General features: G+C 37.0%; 1 protein-coding gene across 5 annotated transcripts in view; it reads left to right on the top strand.

Annotated features, from left to right (window-relative positions):
• CHD6 (chromodomain helicase DNA binding protein 6) overlaps positions 1-20,003 on the top strand; it is a 225,131-nt gene that overhangs the window by 49,906 nt on the left and 155,222 nt on the right. For all 5 annotated transcript variants that reach the window (XM_079126884.1, XM_079126885.1, XM_079126886.1 and 2 more), the window contains one exon: positions 12,634-12,684. In XM_079126884.1, coding sequence (XP_078983010.1) covers positions 12,652-12,684 — 33 coding nt within the window. In that variant the 5' untranslated portion in view covers positions 12,634-12,651. The remainder of the gene's footprint in view (positions 1-12,633; positions 12,685-20,003) is intronic.

Below are 20,003 nucleotides of genomic sequence, written 5' to 3'. Positions count from 1 at the left end.
CTATCCATGCACATACCCCACCATATAGGTGTACTTAGTGTATCTTTGACCTATCCTGGGTATTGGGGCCTCAGAGGTGAATCTGATACAGCCCTTTAGTTCTTGTTTTTATTTCATATTCTTTGAAGCAGCCTTTGTCATTTGTTTGTGACACCCACTTTTGTACCAACTCCTTGAGAATTCTGTGGCGCTTTTATGTATCCAACTTGATGAGAGTTTCCTGACCTTTATTTTCTTCATTTTATTACTAGCCTGGGCTTATACTACCACAAAGAGTTAATTTTCAAATTTAGCATCTTGAGGAAGATGCTGTCTTCAGTGCTCGAAGATAGGAATCTGATTCTGCACATGTATTCCAGAGTGGTCATTTGGAAATTAGCTCTCTTGCCAAACTGGTCATCTCTGTCTAGAAACATCTTAAATCATGCCACTTCAACTGGTTCTCAGTACTTGGTCTGATGATGAAACATTGGAACAGGTAATATAAATATAAGGTAATATGAGCAGGAGGTGATATGTATTGAGTTTCTATTTTAGAACGGTTGTCTTTTGATCTGTGAGTTAGGCTTTTCTCTGTGGTTCTCTTCCTCATTCTGGGCATGAATTCTGTCATGTCTCAGACCAGTTCCCCTAAAATAGTGCTCTGTGTGCATCTGAAAACTTGCTAAGTGTTTAAAAATCAGTAGTTTTAAGTACAATTTCTTTTAATATAATGTGAATTTAAAATAGACGATCAGTCTATTCCAATTTGTAGGCAAATTAAATGGATTATACATATTGTAGGATGGTGTTAACAGAAATTAGTGTATTGGCTTGAATTTGCCTAGGGCTGGGGATTGTGGTTCAGTGGTGAGGCCCTAGGTTAGATCCCCAGCACAGTGGATAAGGATGGGGTTGGGGAGTTGCCTACAGAGGTGGCCTCCCTAGGGGCTTGGGAGACTGAGGCAGGAGGATCACAAATTCAAAACCTGCCTCATTAACTTAAGTGAGGTCCTAAACAACTCAGTTGAGTCCCTGACTCTAAATAAAAAAAAAATTTTTTAAAGGCTGGGGGTGTGGCTCAGGATTAATAAGCACCTCTGGTTTCAATCCCCAACCAAAAAAAAAAAAAAAAGACCATGGCGTGGCCTCAAGTGTTTTCTGTATTGTTTATGGTTTCTGCTTTTAATGTAAAGCAACCGAACTTGGAGAACCAGAGCATTTTATTGTCTGTTTGGCAGGAGGTTCCTGTTGCCAGCCACACACCTCACCATTCTTCCAGAGCTGTCTGCTTTTGCAAGAACTTTTAACATATGATCTTGTAGCATCTTGTGTTATGACCTCAGTACTGTTCTTTTAATTTTCAAGAAAGGAGGAGTTGGGGGTGAGAGAGAATTAAGAGCTGTTTCTCATCTTTTAATAATCCAAAGCTTAACCCTTTTCAATTTCTATTAAACAAAATTTCTTAGACCTAAAGAAAGTGCAGAAGGTGCCAGAATTCAGTTTATGGGAGGCTGAAAGGATTGTTGAATCCATCAGGATGCAGCATCCTCCTGGCTTTGCAGAGTCAATTTAATATAGAATGTGGAAGCAAGTTTTAGGATTTCATCCACAAAACATAAATGAAGGAAATTTGTGTTAGATTTAGAATCTGTTGTCTTTAAACAAAAAACACAACTGGGAAAATCTTATTTTTTTAAAATTTGACTTATTTATACAGCAGAGTTTTTGAAATAGGGGGCAAGTTTATCTTAATAGTACTAGGGGGCTGGGGAGATAGCTCAGTCAGTAGAGTGCTTGCCTTGCAAGCACCAGGCCCTCGGTTCGATCCCCAGTACCGTAAAAAAAAAAAAAAAAAAAAAAAAAAAATAGTACTAGGAATTCCACAGATTTAGTTGAGAAGACATTTTCAGGTTGTGGATTGGCTTGCCACTTGGGGTAGCTCTTCTTTTCCTGTAGAATGAAGAGTGTGGGGCTTGAGCAGCCACACCTGTGATTTTTATTTTCTTGTTATTTCCAGTAAGAACTTGTCTCTGCTGATTATTGTCTGTTAGGATTCTGTTAACATGTTTACTTTGTTTCCTGCTGTCTAGTATAGCTATCAGATGGATTTTATTCTTTAGCATAAATTGCTCCAAAATAAGTTTTAACAATTCAGAGTAAAAATGGAAAGCTTTATGAGTATTAGTGAACAGGAATACTTAGTTATATCTGGTAAATATTTGTATTTATCATATGAATTATTTGTGTAAAATACTGTGTTCTCTTTATGTACTATTATCTGAAAGTTCCATCCATCTTGTCTAAAATGTGCTTTTAAGGTCCTCTTGGATGATGGTTTTATTAATCTGTTTTAAATGCTTCCTATTCAGTCTATCCATGGATTAAAACCATCCTCTCCCACAGCCTTCCTTTATGTACCATGTGGTCTTCACTTTTTTCCCCTGTGTACCAGTTTTCTCAAAATATTTTGGATTTCTGTTCTTAATAGTCATTATTCAGTTTTTGTCTCCAGAATGTCATATAAACGAAACCACTCAGTATGTAGTCTTTCAGTTTGGCTTCTTTCTCTTAGCATAATGCATTTGAGATTCATCTGTGTTTCATATATCAGTAGTTTGTTCCTTTTTATAACTGTTTTAAAAATATCTCCAAAAGCTTTTTACAGTGTTTTATATCTTTATATCTTTTTGTGCTTTTTTTGCAAACACGAAGAAAAGATCTTCAAAGTCATTTTTGGTGCCCTAGTATGATGACTTCTCATTTTGATGTTAACAGAATAACATTTTTAAACCCATGTAGCAGCCTGATATGATTTTTTTTTTTTTTTGTACTCACTCTATAGTCAAAGAAACTAAGACCTAAGGTAAGACCTAAGGACATTGAATAAATTGCCCAGATCATGTAGCTCTTGTGTTCAGAACAGTGCTGTCTTCACTCCTAAGTCTATGGGTGTTACTGTTCTGCTATGGAAGGCAGTAAAGTGTAATGAGTCAAAAGGTGTTGTGTTGCTGGTGAGGCCTCCTGGGACTGAATATAGAGTGCCAACTGTAAAACCTTTTGTCTTCCAGAAACAGGAATTTGAATGTTTGTGCTTCTGAACCCTGAGAAGGTTTGGTTGTCAGGAGATTGGTTCTTCAGTCCTGTGTTCACAAATCTGTTCATTCCTGATCTTCATCAGTTGAGATTATGGCAGAGCGTCCAAGAACAACAAAAAAGCACAGTCAGGTTTTACTTTACAATGTGATCTGTGATAGTTCTGGAAGTGTCTGGCCACTTGATTCTTCCCTTAGTAGTGATTCTAATCAAGCAAGGTGATTTTTATCACCAGATTAGAAGAAAGAAATGTTTTTTTCTCTGACTGAAGAAATGAACTAGGATTTGAAATTGAAATTTATCCTCTGTATTGTGAAAGTGTATCTCATTAAAATTAAAGTGATTAAAGCATTTGACTCTGTGACCTTAAAGATCCCATTTGCTTCTGATTTTGTGAGTACAACATTTTTGAAATGTTTCTAGACTATGAAGTGCTTCCTTAGTTTTACACCTTTGTACCATCTGAGGTACATCAACTTGTAGGGAATTATAGCAACAAAGGATATTAGTTAAAGTTGATAGTAATTAAATAATCAGAGGAGATTCATCCAGTTAGTAAAAGCCTTGTGATTCAGCAGACAGTGGCCACGCTGGAAAAACCTCAAAGTGGACTTTCTAATATTCTTGGTCCAGTAACAAGAGTTTATGAATAACCTTACTAGAAGGTTGCTATTATCCTTATTGCTGGTTATATCTTCTCGCAGGCAGGGATTGATTCACTACTCTTGATTTGTCTCACATTACCCTCATGCAGGGTAACAGGTTTTATTCTAATACATTGAATATTTAGAATACTTTTTTTTTTTTTTTTAAAGAATAGTCCTGGGGCTGGGGAGATAGCTCAGTCGGTAGAGTGCTTGCCTTGTAAGCATAAGGCCCTGGGTTCAATCCCCAGCACCAAAAAAAAAAAAAAAAGAATAGTCCTGAGTTCATGTCAGTAGTGGTAATGCTTTCTTCCTAACCAGCAAAGGAAAGTGGTGATAGCCCTAGTGCCTTCTCATTATAATACTTGGCATAAATTTTAAGTTAGGCACCTAGATTTTGAGGAAAGTGGGTTTTATTTTATTTTCCATATTTTTATTGGTGCATTATAATTTGTTGTTACATATTTGTACATGCACACAAATTAATAATTATAAAAATATAATTTGGCCAATATGATTCCCCAGTGTTTCCCCTTTCCCTTTCTTTCTCTTTCCCCCCTTGTCCCTTTTCTCCACATTGCTAATCTTGGGAAGGTAGACTTTAGTCCCAACCTCATATGCTTCCCTTTGCACTGGTATGATCCTTTTCTTTTGACCTACTTTTGATAAATCCATGTGTAGTGTTAATATATTTATTAATTCACCAATACTAGTATTAGATGTACAAGAGCAGTCAAAATAGGTGTGGTCCCTACCTTCATGCTCCTTTTCAGTTTTATATACATGAATACTTGATCAGTAATCACGAGTTTAAGATAATGTTATTTCCAACCTGTAGTGGAGAAAATCAAAGATTCACCTGTATAAACTTTGTCTATCCAAGTTATATCCATAATTTTTCAGAGATCTGATTTGAACATTGTCATGTGTTCCCCAGAAAACTTTCAGGTGTCTCAAAGAATCCATAGATTTTTAAAAAATCCTTTAATGAAAACTATGATCCTATCCAGAGCTTGAGTATCTAGGAGATTCTTAAAACAGAAGCCTTTTCTCATATCACTTTGAATATTCTAGTTGTACAGAAATGTTTCCACTAAACAGAAATGTTTCCACTAAATCATAGGGTTGTCTTTGAAAGGAAAGAGTGATCATTTGTCATTTGAATGCCCTTCTGTCGTTGGTTAGTTGACTTGAGCTTAGGAGACCATAAAAATAAAACATCAGGCTGGGCATTATGGTACATACCTGTAATCCCAGTGGCTCATGAGGCTAAGGCAGGAGGATCACAAGTTTGAGGCCAGCCCCAGAGAAAAGAGAAAGGTTGGAAGATAAGTGGAGGAAACTTCCCAGAAAGTAAAATATGAAGAGATGGGGGTGAGGAGAGAGGGATTAGAATCCAGCTGGAAAGGTCCATCATTCAAATATAGTGACAGGAGTTCCATTAAAAGAAAAAAAAATAGAGAAAGAATTATGAAGAAATAATACAAGCAAATCTTTGAGAGCTGAAAGGTCTTCATTTCCAGATTGTGATGAAAGCATTACTAGTTGTCCAATATCATGGATGAAAATAGCTCCAGGGCACATCATTGTGAAAGGGTGATCCCAGAGACTTTGAGAGAGAAGATGTCATCTGTAAGTGATCAGGAATCAATGACTCAGATTCTTCAGCAGAGGTGGTAAAAGAAACAGGACAATGGGGTTGCTGTACTCTGAAAATTCCAAGGAGAAATTGACTTCCACCCTGTGATTTGCTACCATCAAGGTAGAATAGAAACATTTTCAGTCACGAAGGTCCCAACAACTTACCTCTCATTCAGGTATTTCCGAGAGAGTTATTGAACATTAGGCTTCACAAAAGAAAAAAAAAAAAGGGTAAACCTAGAGAACAGAAACTTATAAGCCCACCCCTGGGAGAGATGGGTGGGTGAGTTCCCAGGAGGATGGAGAGGAGGAGCTCAGGAAAGTAGTTTTGAAGTAGGTTGGAGAAAATGATGTCTGATGGAGGACCCCAGATATATTGACCCACAAGAGAAAAATCAAAAATCAAACTTAGATTGAGAGGCATTTTAAGGTTTTTTTTTTTCATTTTAAGGTTTTAGACTAGCATTTTGGTATAAGTTTGTGATTCATAGAAAACAAATTTAATCTTAAAATGAGGTAACAATTATCTTTAGGGGGAAAATCACAAAAAAGTTTTAGCACTGTAGTTTATAGCTTAACTGTGAATTAAATATTGAATTAATAAACAATAGTACTAACTATTGGAAAAATAACACTTCATCTTTCACAGGAGGAAAACTTCCTATTTTTATGAAGTTCTGTTGAAACACAACTATATCCACTTGTTTGACTGCTTTCACACCGCTGCAGAACCGAGTACAGGAATCCTCCTAGTCCATGGTTTCACTTTGCATAGTTTGAGTCAGTTTGGATCACAGTTAATTGTGCCAAAAATATAAAATGGAAGATTTTAGAAATAAATTATTCATAGAGGTTGAGATGTAGCTCAGTGGTAGAGCTCTTGTCTAGCATGTCTGAGGCCCTATGTTCAATCCCCAACATCCCCCAAACGAAAAATCCAAAACATCCCTCTCATGAATTTTCATTTGTATGCCATGATTCTAAGTAGCATGATTAAATCTTGTGCTGTCCTTTCCTTCCTGCCATGAGATGTAAATTATCTCCTTTTCCAGTGTATCTGTGCTGTGTACACTGTATACACCTATCCATCTGTCACATAGTAGCTGTTTGGTTATCAGAGTGACTGTGGAGGTATCACAGTGCTTGCGGTCAAGTAATCTTTATTTTACCTAACAGCCGCCCCAAAGCTCAAGAGTAGTGATGCTGGCACTATGCCAAAGAGAAGCCATTAAGTTCTTCCTTTAAGTGAAAAGGTGAAAGTACAGTAAGCTATTTTTTGAGGAAAAAAGAGCACATTCACACAACTTCTGTTACAGAATAAATTAAGCTTTATCATAGATATGTATGTATAAGACCAGGTGGTGTGGCACACACAAAATAAGACTGGGGGTGTGGTTCAGTGATTGTGTCCCTGAGTTCAATCCCAATACCCCCCCCAAAAAAAAGTATGTATAGGAAAAAATATAGTACATATGGGGTACTCTCTATAGTTTCAGGCATTCCTCATCAGTAAGTGAGGTGGGTGACTGTAGTTGTAATTGAGACAGTATGACTTACGAAACCATTTAGCACCTGGTCTTTTATAAAAAATATTTCTGACTTCCGTTCTATAGGAAGAAGCCAATAGAATAATGTTTTAAAAATTGAAGGAAAAAAACCTGACTTAGAATATGATGGAAGAAACCTGAGGGGAACAGCTGAAGATCAAATGATTGATCAAATGAATATCTCACCTCTGAGGAGAGTGAATCATGAGAGGGGAGGAGTAGTCAGGGAATGATTATTTTGTTTTATTCTTTGTATTATTGTTAAATTCTTAAGCCAAGTAAAAAAGTATGAATGAAGGCTGTTGAGAAATTTGGATTAGGATAAAATCAACAGGAAAGAAAAAAATAGAGACCACCAGTTATGATGAATAAAATGGGAACTGAAATCCTTTTCTGTCAACAGAGCATTCTCATTTGTTCAGTAACTCATCCCACAAATAATCATGTAAGGGTGCAGTCACTGAGCTCTATTCCATAGATAGCGTTCCTTCCCAGAGGGGCTTAGACACTCAGTAGCTAACGGCATACACAGACAGGTAAAAGATGACAACTCGGTAGTATCACTCTCATAGTTTATCATGAGATGCTTGTGGACAATATGACACTGGACCCAAGTTTTTAAGCCTAAGAAGCCAGAGCCAGATATGGCAGGGTGATGGAAGAATTTTCAGGCAAAGTCAGATTGAACAGGACCTAAGTGAGCAGGGCAGGTGCTAGGACCTGCAAGTGTTCAGGATCTTTGGATTTTAGGATAGAAAATGATGTCAGAACATAGACAAGGATCAGAGGCCAACTCACTTACACAGAGCTCTGCACTCTGAGGGGTTTGGGAGGAGAGTGTGTGTGTGTCTAAGAGAATAGAGAGTATAGTGAGGGACTTAGGAGGCTATTTTAGGCAAAAATGATTTTTAAAAAAATGTGAAAACAAACCAGAGTAGACTGGAAGAACCAAGATATTGAGGAATTTTAAAGGAGTTAAGGGAAAGGAAAGGAATAAAGACAGACTCAATTTGGGGTTGAATGGCAGATTGTGGAACATTAACCTCCAATATGGGACACAGGAGCAGGTGTGTGTGTGTGTGTAAGTGAAGGGTTTTGAAGAAGTGTAGGGGGTTTTGGTGGTGCCTGTGGCAGACCTCATTAGAACTGGACAGGGTTGGTTGGATGCATCCATGTCAAGGTCAGGAAGAGAACTTGAGTTTGGGAATGTACAGTGGTCACTGTGTAGAGAGAGAGGTTTGGAGATTGAGTAGAAAACTTAGGAAGCCTATGTGCTGTTGAGAGCATTGAATCCTGGGAACAATAACACTGAAGAATTGGACTTTGTAGTAGGAGGAGTCTAGGAGGAAGCAGAGCCTTGAAGCCTGCTGTTCGAGGGACATCAGGAGAGAGTGGCCTTGAAGAAACAGTGGGTGAGACTTTTAAGAAGAGAAAATGGTTCATATTTTTTAATGCTGTAGTAAGTTAGAATAATTAGGGAATCATTTCTAAAAACAGCTTTAGTAAAGTATATGGAAGTAAGTTAAATTTTCAGGTATGTGGAGGATTTGTTAGTGTTGTTACTATTTTGGGTTGAACTTGTTCATTGAGAGGAGGGCTAGAGAAAGAGAGAGGTTTAGGAATAATTTTAGGAGGAAAAAAATGATCTCTGCCCTCAGCAAATATTCATTGAGCTACAAACCCAGAGGCTGCCATATAGTTTTTGTTCTCATTGTATCAGACACCATATAAATAGTTGCCCTTTTTAATTCTCCTAAGATCCCGTGAGGCAGGTATTATCACCATTTGACAGGTGAGGAAGCAATATCTGGAAGAGGTTTTGCGTATCTAATCCCATTGGAACCTGGATTCAAATTTTTAGCACTTCAAACCCATGCTTTAAAAGTATCTCCTTATAAAGTACTTTAACCTAGCAAAGGACATAAATACCTTTATCCAATTTGTATCACAAAGCTTAATAAAGCAGGGGAAGCTTAGTAAGTGGGAAACTGAGGACTTTATCACCTACTAGACTCTTTGTGGTCAAGAATGTCTCAGAAGGTTTGATAAGAGGTGCTTAATAGGGGTTTTAAGGAAGTGTCATTCCCCTGGAAGGCTCTGCGTTTTTGATCAACTTTTCTCAAATGAGTCACTCCTGTGTCCTGTGGGATTACCTTATTTATACCTGCTGTCATTAAACTGGCTCTTGGGGAACCTGCCTCAAGGTTGAAGATGGGAATAAATAGATCATGAAAATATGTTCATTGCAGAAAATTTGAGGAGTTGCTTCCCACATACTCTTTATCCTTAAATACCTGGTCAGTTACATCTACTGTTGTCTTTGTGAACATATATGGTATAATAGGGGTCTGTTTGCATATATCTTTGTGACAACAACCAGTCTTGATAGATTCTTGTGCTGATTAGGGATTGGTAGGATGGCAGAGTTCTTAAGATAAGGTGAATTCAAATGTTTGATATTTTTAAGTGTCCATATCACAGCTTTGAGGAACTTGGAAATGGCACAGGTACTGTTGAACATAATTTCTTAACTAAAGAGGATAATAATGATAATACCACCTTTCAAAATGTCCTATTGTAACCTGACACCACTTATTTTTCTTAATAAAAGCATTGTTAGGTGGGTGAAAGGAGGGAATGGGCACTTTTATATTGTTTGTTTTTTATATTATTGACTGCATGTCTTTTCAGAAAGGTAATTAAATGCTACATTCATACTCAGACATTGAAACGCAGTGAGGAGAACCAGAGTCTTACCAGATTTCATGTAATTCAGAAGTTACACATGTGATTTTTTTCCCCCCCTGTTGACAGATTTCCTGGTTTGCCCACACAGGGGCTTTGGGATCATGTGTTTCTAATTGTGTTGAGACCTTGAAATTACTACTTGATTTGTTCTTTATTAAGTCAAAAGGATCTGATCACAACTTCTGAGTGATGGCAACACATCAACAAAAGTCATTAAACCATTTCTAGTGTTGTGCAGAAGGCCAAGCCTAGGGTGTATCTGTTAATCTATTCCTGGTACATAAACTTTAGATTTACACAAGGATTAGATAGTTGTGTGTCTTTTAAAAAAGGTTTAAAAACTAGAAGTAATTTAAGGGAGAATGTAGGATGTGGGGTGCTATTCAGAGAAGCAAAAGGTAATGAATGCTTTTTGAACATCTATTGATGTTGATAACGGCTGTTATTTTGTGGGGTGGTAACAAGCTGACATGTGTTGATCTATAGGGGTGCTAAAAATGATTTGACAGTAATAACTTGAGGTTTGCCTGAGATTGCTTTTAGTGAACTAGAGCAGTTATTCATACAGTCACATAACTCCTGTTTTTTGGGGTTTCACACACACACATACACACCAGATGAGGGGAAAAGATTCGGTTTAGAATTTTCACCATCTCTTTTCCTTTGAGCCTTACTCAGTCTTTTAACCTGAACTCATTTACCTCCTCTGACCTTCTTAGGGGTATCCAGAGGCGAACCCAACAAGTGGTGGTCCCTCACATTAGCCCCCACTGTGATAGCACCTGCCCATTACACCCGCCTCATCCCTCAGCTTCTTCTAAGGGCTCAGGTGTATTTTCTCCTGGTTCGTTTCCTTGTGTTCTCTTCCTTAAAGTGGAATTGCCATACAAAAGGATTATAACGGTTTGTAGATCTCGTGGCACGTTGCCCGAGTGATCTTCAGGGAGCTTGAAACAGTTAAAGGTGCTGTCAGCAATGATAAATAGGACCTATTTTCCCTCATTCCTGACAGTGTTTGGAACCTGTTTATTTGCATGCTAGTTTGTGATACTGAATCGGAAATTTTGTGTCTTTACTGCTTTGTGATTGCGTCACAAAGCCTTTTATTGGTAAGCCTTTTATTGGCATTAGTGAATTTTTTTTTCACGTCAGACAGGTAATGTAACAAGGTTTAGTGGGGAAGCATATCTCACACAATTGTGTGAGCACCTGGTTATCACGCTCATGAGCCAAAGAATCTGGTGAAAATTTTTTGAATTTTTAAAATAATTTCGTTTTTTTGAGCAGAATTTTGAGTACATTTGGCTTATTACCTATAATACCCTTAAAAATTTTTTTTTTTAGTTACGATGGATACAATACCTTTATTTTATTTATTTATTTTTATGTGGTACTGAGGATTGAGCCAAGGGCCTCACACATGAGGCAAGTGCTCCACCACTGAGCTACAGCCCCAGCCCTGATGGTACCCTTTTATTAGCTGGAATCCCTGTCCTCCAACTCCTTTCTTCATTTCAGTATTTGTGGTAGTTTGTGATTGTTGAGAATGCCATTTTTCTGTGTCTGATATTTTGAAGTTGAGAGAGAAAGGAAATAAGCTTATACTAATATAATTTATCTAGAACTGACTCCTTTTTAAATTTAAAAAATTTTTTTTGGGAAATTGACAAATTATGATTGTATATATTATAGGGGTACAAGATGTTGTTAGGATTTACAAATATAATATGGAATAATTAAATCAAACTAGATTACATGTCTACCACCTCAAATGCTTATCTTACTTTAAATAAAACTATTTAATGCCCACTCACCACATTCATTTGGATATGGGAAATAATTATGAAACATAAGAATAATTGTGTGCTTCTGGAATGATTTTCTAGTCCTTCAATGTTCTGTTTCTGTTTTGGATATCCAGGAAATCAAAGTAAACAAAAAGTATAAGACAAGTGTCGACATCTGACCTCAAGTCAGAAGCTGAGAGTCATTATTGCTCCCCCCGTTGTTTGGGCTTGAGGGAAGTGAGAGCTTCAGAGCTGAATCAGTCCTTGTAGTTATTGATGCAGGCAGTCACACATTCTGGGTTCTTTCCTCTCTCTAGGACTCTCCATTGCACTTGTAAAGTCAATTGCTAGGCTCTTATGGTGTCAGCAAGTTCAGTATTGTGAAGGACATTGTGGTGGGAGTGGGGATGGGGGCTTAAGTCCTGAATAGAATAAAATCTATCATTTAAAAAAATCATATTAAGAATTTTAGTGAAATCTTATTTCATCATGTAAGAATGTCAATGATTTAAAAATCAAATAATGAGTGCTTTCAGTGAAATTGCATGCCTGCTCCATCTGACACCCAACTCTCCTCAGAATTACCTTGAACCCCTTTAGCTCTCTTTCTTTTTTTTTTTTTTAATTTTTTTTTTAAGATATTGGTAGACCTTTATTTTATTCATTTATTTATATGTGGTGCTGAGAATGGAACCCAGTGCCTCACACATGCTAGGCAATCACTCTACCACTGAGTCACAACCCCAGCCCTAACTTTCTTTCTTAGTGCCTATATTTCTATGGTTTTACATTGATTTGTCCATTGTAGCCATTATTTATTATTTTTTTTTCTAAAAGGAACGAGGACTGACCTTATTTCCACCCTCTTTCCCCACCCCTCTAAGTAAATTCATGCTGTTACTTTTGGGTCCTCTTTTAGTTACTTCCTGGCTTTAATAGCCAGCATCCTTTATAACTTATCTGATCTACAAGGACAATATCTTCTTGATTTCATCCCATCTGGAACAGTAAATTAGGGTGTGATAAGGTAGTTAGGTCTACACTTAGGGATCTGGGGGTTGTTGAACATCATGTTCTGTGGAATTAATCCCCTATTTTATGTTTTCCCTGTGTGTCACAGTTGTTATGGTACTAATCTAAAATGTTCAGTTTTGGGTTTTATCGTAACCTTTGCCTTTTTATGTTTTGCAGAAATAAATACCTTAATAGATGAAAATGAAAATACAGAAGAAAGAGAAGCAGGTGAGTGGTCCCATTTCTTTCAAGGGAACACATCTGGTGTGCTTCATGCTGTTAATGAGAGGACATGGGCAATGCTGGCTCACATCATAACCACTGGTATTTCCCTATCCCCTCTGTCTTCCATTCTCCATGTGTTAACAGACTCTATTCTGAATGACAATACATGGATTCTTCCTTTTGCTCAGGTCTTCTTAATATAATATAATATATATAATGAAGATTGCAAATCAGCCTTATTCCAAATTAGCTGTGTAGAAATGTTTGCTGTCTTGGAATAACTCTCTAATTCTTTACAATTTACATATCATTCACTTGGGAAACTTAGTTTACTAGCATTCTTTTATTTATAAAATTCTTGTTTATAATGATATGAGGAGGGTTTCTCTCAGAGGAAATAATGAACTAGTTGGAAGGAAGTAACTATCAACTATTTGGTATTAGGTTTCTTGAAGGGGAGGGAAGTTCATAATAATTTCAGACCATGTGACTCCTCCAGGGTCCCTTTCCTTAGTTGCTACTTCTGTTCCCCTGGTGGTTTTATATTGAAGGTTGGAACCCAGAGACTCCAATCTCAGGGAAGTGAGATGTAGAGATCTACCTCTGTCTCTTATAAACAGTCTATCTCTGATAGGCTGGTTTTCTTGTAGCAGAATTGGATAATAACCCAGTAACTGAGGGTTCTGTACCCCTGCCTTTCACTAGGACCTTGTTGTGCAAAGTGGCTCAATGGGACCAGCCATTTTCCTTTCTAGTCTTTCCCTAGGGAACCCTAGTCAAATGTAGGGTGAAATAGAGATATAGTTACAAAGTTTGCCTTTGGACTGTCCCTTTGATTTGAGGAAGTTGATTCACATGCTGCCAGTTCTTAACAGAAAAAGCTCTGACTAAACAATATCTTGCACACTGGGTTTCTGTGTGTCCTGTTGAGTTTTTAGCTGGTAAGTGAGCACTACAGAGAACACAGTTTTATCTGCCAGGAATTTATCCTCTGGATATACGCAGGTATGAATTGTGTGTACAAGGCTTTAGCAAAAATGGAAAAGAACCCACATAGCCATCATAAAGGGAACTGTTTAAATCAGCACATCCATCTAATAGAATATTATGCCACTGTTAAAAAAAAGAATGCACTACTGAAGACATCCCAGACCCTCAGAACTATTGCCATTTATGATACATGGGTAGTTTTGAAGTTCTTAAAAAAACTTACATATTTAACTTTTTAAACATTCTTTAAGGTAAGCTTTTATTTAAATAAAAGCATTCTCTAGCACTTACCCCAAAATGAATTCCTATATCTTTCTTTCATGGATTTATTAGTTTGTATTAAGACTCTCGGTGTCAGCCAGCTGTTATGTAGCTTCATGTAGATGAGTTTTCATTTCAGACCTCACAGTAGTGTCGGTAAACAGAATTTTATTTTATTTTAAAGTTAATGTTAACTATGGTAGAGGAGCATGTTAAATAAGTGAAGCTACTTTCAGGAAGAGTTTTACCAATGTTGAGGTTAGGTCACACTGAGAGATGAACTGGAAGAAGATGCAGGGCGTTAAAGTAGAAAATATTATTGAAGCTAAAGCAGTCTGTAGGCTCCAGGATTGAGCATGTACTAGAGAGTTTCGTTCCTGTAGGAAAGAATCACTGTTCTGGAATAAACTTGGGCTTTGATTCCCATGGAACAGGTTTGAAATTCCCACTCTAGCACTTGGTAATTTTGGTCAAGTTCAGCCTTATTTTTCTACAATGGGAATAGTCATGCATGCCTCCTCACATGTAGAAATAGAGTAAAGGAATAATTTGTCATTTCCTTAGTATGCAGAATATCAGTGACAAAAAAAGTCTTCAGTATATGGCAAAAGCAAACATCAAACTTTATTTTATCATGATTCTAAGGCATTAGAAGTAGCAGTTTAAAAAATCCATTTTTTAAAAAACCCTCCTGTTCATTTTTCCTCTAGAGAAAAATGATGTGTAAATGCATTCTGATCATAAGAATTCCTCATTTCCTTTTCAGAATCTTATCAAGGTAAATTAAACTGAGATAATAAATTTTACAAGTTAATCAGAATTCAGTTGTAAATGATCATGCTTATTATTAACCAGATAGGGTATAATGGGAATAGTATGCCAAGAACAAAGCATTTAGAGATTGATTTTGTATTGCCTAAGGAAATGTAAGAAAAATACCTCAATAAGACATTTAAAAATGAATCACTTAACAGTCTTTCATCTGTCTTAAAAAATAAACTTCCTCTAAGAAATGTATATATTTTAATTCCTACGATGACTAAGCAGTATTAGGCAGGAACAAATTTAGCTAGAGACATACAATGTGAATTCCAGTTGCTGAAAACCTATGTAGCACTATTGATACATAGTACAGCTGAAAATACTTCTTCATAAGGGGACAATCTCACATTATTAATAATAACAGGAATATTGATTTTTTTATTTATCTTAGCTCCTTACTTGGTACTAAAGGAAGTATAAATATGACAAACATTATGAGATACATAAAATATAGTATGGTCTACAGGCACTTGTAATCTGAAGAGGTAAGAATAATTTTGGTGTATGTGTCCTATCTAGAGCAGTGAACACAAGAAAATGTAGTGTTATAAGTAGAATTAAAAATTGAAACTGTAACCAGGAGGCAATCCAGACTTGGATAACTATGGGAGAACCCTGCTTCCATGACCAAGAGTTGATTTAGCAGAGCCTTCTTAATGCCCTTTAGAGAATACAAAGGAGATAAGCAGGAAGATTTCCTTAACCTGTGCTGTAGGAATCTCAAAAACGGTTAGATTTTTAGACCGTATTTCCTTCCCTGGGGCAAATAGTTCACTAAACAAACATTTATTAAGTTTTTCAGCATTTATTCATCTAAGAAATATTTGAGTTTTACCTGAGGCCAGCTTAAGCAGTGACTTAAAAAATTGTTTCTCTTAAGAAATGTATAGTCGGGGGCTGGGGTTGTGGCTCAGTGGTAGGGCACTTGCCTAGAATGTATGAGGCACTGTGTTTGATACTCAGCACCACATATAAATATATGAATAAAATAAAAGTCTGCCAACATCTAAAAAATTATTAAAAAAAAAAGAAAAAAGAAATGTATAGTCTGTTCACAAACAGGTAGTTAAAGTTGAGGGTGGCATATGCCTTGGAGGAGCCAGGATTTTACATTGTAGGTGGGAGAGTAATGCTCTGGAATTGAAGAATGGGAGGGCATAACGAATGTCAGCCTCACCAAGGAACTTGAGAGTATTTTAGAAAAGGTGATATCTCTTGGGGAGGGCCAGGTTTCAGCCAGGTTTTAGGGAAGGAAAATGTGATATAGTGTTAGGTTTGGAAAGATGAAGCACATGGCAATAAGGAAGAAAGGAAAGGCCTGAAATTGGGTGCTCAAGTTGGGGTGGTGACCAAAGGTGAACTAGAATAAAGATTTAGCTGTCACAAAGTTTCCAAAACAGTTGGTTTCCAAAATAGTGGGGGAGGTAAGGACTCAGATCTCTAGGAATTTGTTTTCCATGAATATGGATCACCAATTCTTGGTCCATAATTCAGAGTAGTAAAAGAGGAAGAATAGCAAAATTGATAATATGGATGAGCAAATAATTTACATTTAAGACTTTTCTGCCTCATCCCACAGAGGATCTGATGCTCATGGCTAGTACTAGTCAGATCTTTAGTTTGGTAGTCATTGGAAGGCCTTTTCAGCATCACAAAGAGGAATAATTAGTAAATTGCCCAATTGAACCAAGATTCAAAACATCCTTACCCTGGAATCATATTTCAAAAGGACCTTACCCAACTCATCTCTTCTTCCAAAAAAGAAAAGAAAAAAGAAATCTGAGCATTAAATGATGTAAAATATTTTCCCCTTTTAACTTTAACAGATTTGCTTTTATCATTCTAACTGATTTTGTATTCTGAAATGTACACTTGAGGTTATAATGAAGTGACCTTGGTGGTGAAAGAAGGCTGACTCATTTCATATGAGATATGATGAATGAAGCTAGGAACCTATAACCTGAAGAAGTGAAGATGTAAGGGCATCACATGGAACAGAGGTTAAACGCATCTGTTGGTGGTTTTGCCCATGTGGATGGTTACAGGAAGATAGGCCGAAGAAGCGTATGCTGAGAAGCTGAGCTGCCCAGCTGTGGCATGTGCCGGCCGTGCTTACTGGAAGAGAGATGGGAGTTTGAGTTTTGGTGACCTCAAAGGTTCATCTTGTCCAGAATCTTAGGGTTTGCCTGAATATTTATAAGACAAAATTATGAGACAGATACAAAACAATATTTTTAATGGGAATAAGCTGCTAGTTTTAAAATTCTACGAATAAAGAGGCTTTAAGTCGGTTTATATATAGAAAACATTGGGGGGAGGAAAAAAAAAAGAAAACAACTTAAAAGCTAATATGCCTTATCCCCACTGCTGACCAGAGGAGTCTGGAAAGGTCTGGTAGTCAGGCCTTTGTAGCATCTTGCAAGTGCTGATGAAAGGTTTAGATCTGGGGCATTTTTAGCTCACATACAAGTATCAGTGCAGCTGTGGAGAACTGTCTTCCTCTATCTAACTTTCTTTTACCCTTGGGAAAACAATCCCCAAATGGATAAGTATTATTTAAAAAGAAAGAAAGAAAGAAATGCATAGCAACTCCTTTCCATTTTTATGTGACTTTTAACCTGCTTAGTAACTCCCCAACTGGTCCCTTAGCTGATCCTTTTCCTAATAATAAATAATAATAAATTGACAATTTTTCATGAACTCTTTATTATATTTACACTGTGTTAGTCAGCTTTCCATCACTGTGAAAAAATACTTGAAAGAATCCGTTTAAAAGGAGAAAAGGTTTATTTTGGCTCACAGTTTTAGAGGTTTAAGTCCATGGTCACTTGGCCCTGTGCCTTTGGGCATGTGGCAAAGCAATACATCATGGCAGGAGAACATGGCAGAGCAAAGACTGTTCACTTCATGGCAACCAGGAAGTGAGAGAAGAAGAGAGGTCAGGGCTGGGGTCCCAATAACCTTTCTTTGGCATGCACCCAGTGATCTGCTTCCTCCCATTAGGCCCATCTCTTATAGGTTCCCCTATCTCCCTATAGTGCTGCAGGCTGACAACTATGCCTTTAATACGTGGGCCTTGAGTTAAAACTTTGAGAGATACCTTCCAAACCATAGTGGATATCAATGATCAAAAGTTCCCATTTTGTTTAAAAAAAAAAAAAAAAAAAGTTCTCATTCTGTGAGGATACAAGAAATAAGAAACACAGTGAAAGAGGAAGCAAGCACATGTGTTCTTATGGATGTGATCTTAGTCTTCTGGCCTCTGCCAAGGCCGTGTCATATTCATTATCCCTCCTCATCTTGGGACCCTTCGGGTGGAGTCGAAAAGTTTTAAGTCACTTATTTAATATATTTCTGCTTATTCTTTATATATTTCTCATCTGATCTGGGAGACAAGTGGATTTATGAGAAAATGGATAGAAGAGGAGAAGTTATTGAGTTGAATGCTGTAGTAAGAGCTAGAGAGATATAATGTTGTGAAATAGGCGTTGGAAACAAAGGAGAGGAGGTTAGAAATTTTTACTGATCGTCATTTTTAAGATCTGTGTGTCTACAATATGCATCAGTATGAAGTTACTGAAGGTAGTGGCAATTGAAACAGGAGTCAAACTTTGATTCAAATCTTAGCTTCACCACTTACCATCTGTGAGTTCTTTAACCTTTTCTCTGAGCCGCTTCTGTTTTGTAAAATGGAGTCATTGGAACAATTTCTTTTGGTTGTTTTGGTAGCATAATAGCCTTTAAGAAACGTAGTATACAGGCTTAGTATAGTCAGCAATTATTATCATCATTATTGACTTCCATTTTATCTTAAATATCAAAACAATTCTGGATACCCACAGTGTTTAAGACTAAAAGGTTGACATAGATTAAAAAGAACCATTCTTTATCTACTTGTTCCAGGCCAAGGTTTTTCCTGGGTTTGTCTGTTTCCGCGATATGGGCCAGAGTGGGTTTTTCTCTTTTCTGAAAATCTTTCCATTTCTGGTGTTAGTTCTGTTTATTAAGATTTAAGTCTTTAAAATCTTTAAGTGTTTTTCCAGGAATATTGATTGATTTGCGGGGAGGGGTGTTTGGGGCGGAGACACTGGGAATCTAACCCAGGGGCACTTTACCACTGATCTACATCCCTGCCCTTTTTGTTTTTTATTTCAAGACAGGGTCTCACTAAGTTTCTAAGGGTCTTGCTAAGTGACTAAAGTTGGCCTCAAATTTGCCAACCTCCTGTCTCAGCCTCCTGAGTCACTAAGATGACAGGTGTGTGCCACCACACCCAACAGTGGATAATTCTTTAACATTTTTATTAGTGTATTATAGTGATACATAATATTGGGATTCATTTTGACATGTTCATAAATACATATAACATAGTTTACTCCATTTCAGTGCCCAGTACTTTTCCTTTCTTGTCCCTTCTCCCTCCCTGGATTAATAATTTTGAATCAAAGGGACAGATTTTATTACTAGCGTGCAGTTGTGTACTAGCATCGTTATATGCTTTATCAGTCAGTCTCTTTCCATTCCATTGTGTTCTTTTCCTAGATTCTTGTCTCAGTTTAGTTGTTGATGTAAAGCAACATATTGTTGGCACCTTGTGGTCCATCTCTGATCTGTTCCTTTTAAAGCCATTTTTAGAATGGTGGTTTAATGTTCTGTTTGGTAGGACTGAAACAGCTTAACTTGAGACATAAGAAAGAAATTGTTTTTTGTTTTATGGTTTTGAATTCTCAACAAATATCTTTTCCAGTTTCCTAACAAGGTGCTTTAAAAATAAAAACAATATTTCCAGTGGATTACTGACTTCAAAATTCAGAATTTATATATTTTTATTACTAAATCCAATATTTGGGATACTTTACCCTTTTCAACATTGAGTGTGCTGCATTTCTTGGGTTTCTCTTCTCCCTCTAGGATGCCCAGCTCTGCCACTGTCTAGGAATATAACAGTGGCAAGTTACTTCATTTCTCTGAATCATATTATCTATAAGGTGAGGGGGATAGAGAAGACAAATCATGTGTGGTTCCTGGGAATGAAATTGCTGAGACATCAGGTAGTTGTACGTTTAGTTTTAGAAAGAACTACCTGACCTTTTCTTAAAGCAGGGGTATATGCCTTTATATTTAACATGTTTAATTAAGTCCTATCTTGCTGGTTTGGTCATCTGGCAATGTGTTACGGTTGCATGAGAGATACAAAATGCTCTGTGAAATGAGCTTTAACTTTTTGTCAGACAAAGAGTTGAAATGAG

This window comes from Sciurus vulgaris (assembly GCF_902686455.1).
Source record: "Sciurus vulgaris genome assembly, chromosome: 2".
Classification (NCBI taxonomy): domain Eukaryota; kingdom Metazoa; phylum Chordata; class Mammalia; order Rodentia; family Sciuridae; genus Sciurus; species Sciurus vulgaris.
Note: the sequence above shows the minus strand (reverse complement) of the source record. Positions and strands in the feature narration are given on the sequence as shown.